The sequence below is a fragment of the Dichomitus squalens genome (genome assembly GCF_000275845.1).
Source record: "Dichomitus squalens LYAD-421 SS1 unplaced genomic scaffold DICSQscaffold_33, whole genome shotgun sequence".
In the NCBI taxonomy this organism is placed as follows: domain Eukaryota; kingdom Fungi; phylum Basidiomycota; class Agaricomycetes; order Polyporales; family Polyporaceae; genus Dichomitus; species Dichomitus squalens.
The window spans coordinates 110,753-119,297 of record NW_006766915.1 but is presented as its reverse complement, the minus strand read 5'-3'; the positions used below and the strand labels follow the sequence as shown (position 1 = coordinate 119,297).

At 57.0% G+C, this 8,545-nt stretch overlaps 1 protein-coding gene across 1 annotated transcript; it reads right to left on the bottom strand.

Annotated features, from left to right (window-relative positions):
• Window positions 1-3,295: 3,295 nt before the first annotated feature.
• On the bottom strand, window positions 3,296-6,692 carry DICSQDRAFT_182212 (uncharacterized protein; the record flags this gene model as incomplete). Its single annotated transcript, XM_007368209.1, has 2 exons — window positions 3,296-5,722; window positions 5,781-6,692. The coding sequence occupies 2 exons, from the start codon at window positions 6,690-6,692 to the stop codon at window positions 3,842-3,844; spliced, it is 2,793 nt and encodes a 930-aa protein (XP_007368271.1). The 3' UTR covers window positions 3,296-3,841.
• Between the last annotated feature and the right edge of the window lie 1,853 nt (window positions 6,693-8,545).

Here is an 8,545-nt window from a genome sequence, read left to right as displayed (position 1 = left end):
CGGCTGGCTTGACTTGGCTCGAAAATCACGCAGCTTGGCCCCGGCTGGGCGGATCAAGCTGACGTGGATACCGCTCCAGCTCGCAATAAGCTGGAGCCAAGCGGAATGGTCGGAGACTGCCCAGCTGGCTGGTCGTGATGACACCATTTCGTGATGGATTGCCGGTAATGGAAAGACCTACCCACGAAGCGCTCGACATCTGATACTGAACGCTCCATATCGCTTTTCATCTTACCCCCTCCTCACATCGCGTTATCCCCTTCCTCGCCATAGCAAGAGCCAACCATATCTACTCATACTTTGCAATGTATCTATAGCCAGATTATGTGTTTTCGTAGACAGGTTCACGCGTTTTTGAGCCATCCACCTGACAAACTCCCATCCACTTACCGGCCGTGATGACGACGGTTTCACCCTTATTTCGCGAGGAGATGGAGTCCGAGTACTCATGGAGGCCCTTCAAGTCTTGAGGTTCCGGTACAAGCAGGAGCGTCTGGACCTCGTGGGGAACGTTGTTACCCGCGTCGAGGAGCTCACCTTAGATGATCTTGACACAGAAGGCGAGATGTGACTCTTGTATCGTCTTCTGCGCAATTTCCTCACCAGTAGCAGTCGTTCTGTACATAACTCGTAATGTATATATAGCCCGTCTCTTTCCATACGCTCACAGTCGAAGCTGCGCGCATCTGAGTACCATATAAGGCGCGTAGCTTGCCAGCCGGTCAGCCCATCAAGCTGGAGCTGGGTGCGAGCTGGGCAGCTGGCTACGAATCAGCTGGATGCCGGCTCGGCTGGATCCGGCTGGCTTGCCCCACTTGATCAAGCTCCACCGGCTTGGCTTGGCTGGCTCGAATTGGCGGCAACACTACTCTCGAGCGCGAGCCAAGTTGACTGGACAGTCTGCTAGCAGCCTTGTCGTGATCCATTTTCGCGTTGTCCCGCGTAAAGGTCACCCTCAACTACAAGTGCAATACAATAGTCCTACATATGATACCACTTTTTGCGCCGCTTTACGCCCGACTCGCGCTGCAACATGTGCTAGGTGTCCCCTATGTCCGCAAAACATATTCTTGGCACCTCCAAGTCTCGTCACCTCTAGTAGCATGGTGCTCGCGGACGGAGTGACTGTCAAGTAATAATGCAACTCCCCGATACCAGCTTCTCGAGCACCTATTTTCTCACCAGAACGTTCCCATGCATCGCTTCCTGCGGCTCAGGCAGGGTCCAGGACTGCGAATGGCCACGTCATAGGAGGAAGAGAAGGTAGATGCCTTCTCTTGCATATGCAGCACCGTCCTGTCATTTAGAGCCGCTCATGCAGCCCACTCTGGGGAGGTTGCACTGGGAATTGGCGCAGCGGCATGTCGATCCACTCCAAGCTGCCGGGAAAGTCCTGGGAAGGTTGTAGTATAGCCTTTCGGACAAACGAAATCCGCCCTTCCGATGAAAGCGACCTTGCTGCACATCGCATTGAAGGTCGTCGATGGCTGCAATAATGTATGTTCTCGGCATTTTCCCGCGACAAGTCGCATGCGCAGACAATTCTCACCGAGTCGTCCGACGGAATCCGGTCCACGTTTAGTCCGTACCCTCATGCGCAGCGTTTTGACTCAAACGAGAGCCCATCGTAATTTGTACGTACCTCCTTGGCCGCTCATTAGGAGAGGAGGGTGCATGCGTGGGACGGCCGTTCATGCATCAGCGCAGAGCGCTTCGCTGGACCATTGTCTATGTTGCTCTCAGTACTGTGCACTTACGTGATTGGCGGCGATTAAACAGAGCGTCAATACTATCGGACCGTACCGCAGAGAAAAGCGCGAACACGAGGCCGAGAAGATGGGGGTCGCTGTCCAGAGCCTACTGGAGCATCCCCGATACAGAGGTGAGAGATGATATGGTAGACGAAGAGAGCCGGCGGGGATCGCGCGCGCAAGCTTCGCGGGACAGAGTTGTATTTGAGTAAGCTCAGCCTGGAGCTTACCGTAGATGGTCACATTACTGTCTTACGGCTTGAGATCCGTAAGTTCGTGATGGCCGGTGGGAGGAGATTTATAGTGACGTACTATGAGCCCCAAGCGTCCTACGGGTGCACGCCCGTATCATCAGGTGCACCGACACTGACTGGCGAGTATACGCGCGCGAGAGTCGCTCCGTCAGACAAGATACATACGAAGAAGATACGGGACTTAGAACTATGATTGCAGGACTTCTGATAGCAATCGGTGAAACGCGGCTCACGATCATATATCACCCGCAACTCTGTCCCAGCCGATACTCAAGCTCGTTCGATGAGCCGAAGATGCCAAGCGTGGGTTCGTCTGGAGTGACCAGGGACAATGTCTGAATATGTTCTATAGGTCATTGCATCGTCCATCTGAGTGCAGCGGCGCGCGTTACCTAGACGAAATCGCGCTTGTCAAGGGTCTATGCTTTTAAGTTCGACCACCATGGTAACCTGAACGCTGGCAAAATCATCAATACCATACACCAGTCGGGTGGTCGATAGCAGCCGATGGCACTCCGGTGAGTAGGTGTTGCGCCCGGGGACCCAGCGGTGCTTATTTGGCGGTACTCACAAGCGGATGTAGTCAGTCAACAAAACCCTGGAAGGTGCTTGGGAGCAGTCGCTGAGCCACTAGTAGTAGATCCCTACGAAGGGAATAAGAAAAAGTAGGGACGAGCCTAAATGAACCTTACGCATATGTAACTCACGTTCAACGCCAGGCGGCTATTCAGCGGCATGCGATCACTTGGATACCGGGCTCCACTTCTGTGGGGCATGCCGTCGCTCAACAGGCCTCAAGGACAGGCCGAGGGTACGTTGGCTGACACTCTGCAGCGTTTGCGAAGCATTCGTAATAGACGCCAGTGGTTGACCGCTGCCCGATGAGGAACAAGCGAACGGCTTCATCGCGGCATCAGTAGAGACACGAGGACGTCCATGTCCGCACCGCAGCCCGCAGAAACGACAGGTTCTGGCATCTACGGGCGGCGCTGCAGCACGACCCAGAGCATCCTGGGCGGCGGCTGACGTGCAGTTTTCAAGAAGACGGACTGAAGCGGGGAAGACTCCTTGCGAACCGTGGTAGGGGGCACGAGGTGCGGTGATTTATCAGCGGGATGAGCTTGTTTGAAAGGAGGTTTGCTGCAGAGATCGTCAACCAAACCACACAATTGTGCCATATACTGGAGCACTTACGTGTCTTGATCTGAACCTAGAATGGAAGGTGTAGTATTAGGCCACAGGCTTGGTTGAGTGTCCATGCGTGATATTGAGGAGTCAGTCAACGATGTTGGGATACAATGAAAGGCAGCATAGAAATAATCGTAGCTATATACATTTTATAGCGTGGTCGTCACGGAATGACTGAAAGCAGACAGCAAAACGAAACAGGAGAGTCCTCCAGGTATGCCAGCAGTGTACAAGTAATGTAGCGACATCTAGGAAAGCATTATAAATACATAACGTTAGGGGTATAGGAACGTGGTAGAAAGGTCGATGAAGGAGGCCCAGCGACAACGGATAGACAAGAGAGACAGATGAAAAGGGAATAATGTACGAGACTAGACGGAGATCGAGAGACGGAGGAACAGAGATACATCTGTGAGTCGAGCAATAAAAAAGAAAGCAAGCAGAGGCAGCAAGATATACACCAGCAAGCGCATCTATCATAGCCCAACAGCAGCCGAAAAGCAACGAATAACACTGGGAAACCACGAGATCGTCGCCGCTCAGCAGCCTTCGTAACGGGTCGTGACGTTCTCCCCCCCCCCATCGCAGCCACACTCCTCCAGCCGCGTTTACTTTTGGTTTCGTTTTTGTGTGTTGGTGACGATGGACTCATCGCCGGCCCCACGGGTTCGCGCTGCGCCCGCCAACGGGCGTAGCAAGCGTCTCGCGCGCCTTCTGTGCCGTGACGAACATCGCCATCGCCTCCTCGAGGCCCTTGCCTTGCCCGCCAGTGGCGTGGTCCAAAGACCTGGACGCGAGCTCGAGCATGTCCTCGAGACTGTCTTCCTCTTTCCTCTGCCACTGACGTCCGGCCGTGCCCCTAGCAGACCCCCCAAAACCAGAGTCAAGACCAGCAGGCCCGCTGAAGCCAGCATCGAAGCCAGCAGACCCAGCACCAAAGCCAGACGGTCCAGCGCCATAGCCTCCAGATCCCGCCCTTGGGTCCGCGCCCCACTGCGCCCAACCACCGCTCATACCGGCACCCATGCCCATGCCTAAGTCCCCGCCGGATCGCCCCGCGGCGGCCATGGCCGGGGTAGGGGTGGCAGCGGCGGCGCGCCCGCGGTCAGGGTGGGCAGAACGGCCGCGCTCCTTTTGCGGCGGGGCACTCTCCGAGCCGAAGAGAGCCCAAGGCGACGCACCGGCGAGGGCCCCGAGGATGCCGCCGAATCCGCCTGGGCCTGCCTGCGCGCCGCTGTCGTGATCGTCGTCGTCATCGTCGGCCTCGTCTTCGCTGAGACCCGCCTCATCCTCGGACGACGAGCCGGCGAACCACGCAACGTAGTCTTTGCCTGTGGGCTCAACCATCGGAGGGGGCGATGGCGGTTCTGGCGACTCGGGCTCCGTGACATGCGCAAGGCGGGAGGGACGTGTCGGCGCGTATTGATTTTTGTTGCTGGGCGCACGAGCGACAGGAGGGGCCCACATCCCGTTCGGAGTAGACGGAGGTTTTGCCTGAGGCTCAACGGGCTTCAGCGTGCCTGCAGCTTTGGCCTTCGCAACTTCCCAGGGAGACATGCCGGGAGGGACGGGGGTGCCACGACCGTTAGGAGAAGGAGTAGGAGCGAGTCTCGTGTTGATGGGAGCGAGGGTTGCAGGAGGTACTACAGGCGGAGCAGGGGATGCAGAACGAAGCGGGGCCGTGACCTTCGCGCCCCATCCAGATGCAACGGGCTTCTTCTCAACGACAGGCACGGGCTTCTCAACGACGGGCGCAGACTTCATGGCAGAGGCAGCAGGCTTTGCAGAGGGAGGCGCTGATGGTGTCGGGGTGGACCGGCCATTAGTCGCAGCCTTCTTGCCCTTCTTCTTGGCCGCCTTGCCCTTGAGCGGGATCTCAATGACTTCATCAACATCCGGCTCAGGCTCGCGCTCGATCTCGGCCTCCTCCTCGGGCTCAGGGACGGGAGAGACGTGGATGCCGTCATCAGGGAACGCGCCAGGAGGCTGAGATAATATCGTCTGCGACTTCGGAGCAGAAGGCGGTGGCTGCGGCGGCGCGCCACCATCGCCGCCGTATCCCCGCTTGCGCCGTTCCTTCTCAATGATGGTGTCCCGATTCTCGACGATCGTCCGCGCAATCTGCTCCATCGTCATCATGTGCGCGCGGATAGTCCACTCGCGCTCCGCGGGGGACATGGGCTTGCGGAGCTCGCGCGCCAGCTCAGCGTCGACGGTGGCAGCCTTGTCGTGGAAGTCCTTGATCGAGTTGACGTAGGCGTTGTCCACGAGCTGTACGAACTTGGCATCGGAAGTCGCTGCGCTATCGAGCGGCACCATCGCAAGGGAGATAGGAACGGGGTAGGCGAGCAGGCCGTGTGCAGGGGCGGCAGAAGTCACAGTAGGTTCAGCCTGGACAGCTGGCTGCGCAGGACGAGGTGCGGGTTGAGAAGCCTGAGGCGGCTGTGGAGCAGGGACCGGCTTAGGTGACACGCGGACGTCCTCGATGATCGGTGCATTGGGTCGTGCGCTCCAGGCAGAAGTAGTCTTCTACGCAGCATATATCAATGAGACAGCGCGATCGGTGGCCACTCGCGAGATCACATACCGGTGGCTCCTCGGGCACTTCTGTAACAGAGGTATGTCGGGGACCTGCTGCCCATGCCGACCACGCAGGCTGGCCCTGGCTGCCCTTCTGTGCGGAAGGGGGCGGCTGAGCTTGTGTCGCCTTCTGAGACGCAGCTGGCGGAGGGGTCTGCGTCGTGCGACTAGTCATGGGATGCGACGCTATCGGGTGAGGGACGTCCACATGCGTCCTCGCCGCGACAATCGGGACTGCTCGTTCGTGTGGTGAAGGGATCGTCGACACAGCAGGCCCGTCACCGACATCGTCGCACGACAGAACCTGCTCGACGGCAGCCATCTCTTCCGGGGTCATATCTGCCCAGTCCTCCGCCTGGAGGCCCTCCTTCTCCAGTCGTCGCTCCCACTCAGCGCGCGCAGCCATCGCGAACTCGCGCCGCATGGAGTTGACGATCTGGTCTTTGCTCTGCTCGAGCGCCTTGCCTTTGACGCGGCTGTTCTTCTCGGCGACAGCGAGCAGCTGCTCGAGCTGCTGCGCCACCGTGGCTTGCTGGGGCGCGACCCACGTCTCGTCGAACTGCATCCAGACCACACGCACCCTATCGGAACGCGTGAGCACACGCTTCTGTGAGGGCCCTGGTCTGGGGGCTGGGATCGCCGTCCTCGTAGGAGGCATGGTGGGCACGGGCAGTTTCGGAGGGGACGCAGAAAGTTTGGGCGGCTGTTGCGCCACCTTCTGTGCGGCGTGAGCGGGCTTCGGCGGGGGGACATTCTGAGGAGGCGCAGTCGTCGCCTTGAGAGGTGGGGAGACTCTCATGGGCATCGCAGGGACTGTTGCGGGGGTCATCGTGGAGGTTGTTACAGAGGGCGCAGGAGGCTTGGCCTGGGCAGGGGGTTTGAGGCTGTTGTTGTTGCCTCCCTTCTTCCTGCGGTTCATGTTGGGCTGAGTACGAGCGCGACTGGCCTGCTGTAGATGCGTTCGGCGAGCTTAGCAGTTATGAAAGCAGTGATTTCTGTCGACAACATAGAACGAGTGGGAGGAATAGTGGAAGAAGAGTCGAGTGAGTCAAAATCGTCCGCTTGCAGACTGCCGGCAGACGCCGGCGAAAAAGTCCGACTCTCTTGATGGGGCGATGTCGGCTCAAGTGCTTTTGTTCCTCGCGCTCGTCCCCCTCAGTTGGCTCTCCCTGGCATCTTAAGTTGTAGCGAACGTCAGAGAGTCTGCAATGATAACACAAGGGGGAGGTAAGTGGAGTTATATCATTCCTGTCATGAAGTGAGCAAAAAAATTTCACGGAGTCTTCAGGGTACCGTTGTGCTGTCCAATTGATCCCAGGCTTTCTCTCTCGTTTCCTTAGGGACCTATCTGGGAGGTACAAGGGACTCACATAGAGCGGGGACGATCGGTCTGAGGACATGAAGAAGGTGCGTCATATATGGGATGGACGATCGGCACCAATCGATCAGTGTCATGCGGTCGTTTGGGCCGACAGAGACAAGATTTATCTTGATGACCTTGAGGATTATAAGGGGATGAACCTGTCCTGACGTGGCTGAATGTATGGCCAGGGCCATGCATTCTGTTACGTCACCCGAAGGGAAAGATAGTCATTCGGACCAGGGAGCCTGACTGTATCAATCGCGTCGTTACTGCATGATTCAGGATGTTCAGTAGCAGGGCTCACCTGGACGACACCAAGGTTTTACTGAGGCCCATGTGTCGAGAATACACAAAGGTGGAGTCATGGCTACTGCGATGTCACGACGGGTGGATCGCATTATACAAATCTGCAGTGCCCGGTGTCTCTGTGTCCGGAGTAGCTGATATCATCTATTGGTAAGTGGAAACTGTCCTCAATTCTTCAGGGGTTGGCCAGTCGTTGCCACGTCATACAACGCCATACAGGTCGTTTCCATGGTGGCGTAGCACCTGACTACCATCGTCTACATTGAGCTCGATGCAAACCTGCGATTATTCATGCAGCAGGCCGACAAAGACTAGGACGGCGGAGGGAGGTGGTCAAGGATAAAGAGCAGATGCACTTGTCAATCGTCACATTTCGAGACTACTATGGCGACGTGAAGAGACAATGTGTTGATCGAGAGGGCTCTCTTCACAATATCTGTGGTTGACTCTTGTGCTACGGAAATGCCACGACCGAGCTCATCTTGTTCCATCTCCACCCGCGATGCCATGATGGAGTGCAATTGTCGTGACCTGGGCACGCCCAAGATAGTGAGGTATGATTCGCGATGAAGCTAGATGAGATCGACACATTGCCTCCCTGCAACGTCACGGCGAGAAATGTCTCTCATACGATGGCGGGCTTACTAGGGGTCGATAAGCGACGACACTCATCGGTCCGATCCTACACCTGTATCTTATATGCAGGGGCTATACTGGTGAGCTAAAGTACAGTAATCGCAGAATGTACACATGATTTTTGCAGTTGCCGATCGTTCCGACGATGACGCTTGTAATCATCAATTGCTTCACGAGTACTCTCGGATCCGGTTTGTCTGGCGCTTAGTGAAGCAAGGCGTGCATTCTCGTATTTTGTATGACGTCGTAGGCACGAAGGTCCGAGGCCCTCTCGACCCTCTAACTGAGTCATCGCAGCCATGTGGCCCCCGCCCAATTCGGCATGGGACACGCGCAAATGGTTAGGCTCCGCAGGCCCTGTGGTATATCAAGGCGCTCCCGCGAGTCGCGGCTTTCATCTCCACGACCTTCACGACCCACGCACTAACAGACGGACCCCTCCGCCATCACGAGCGAAGACATCAACT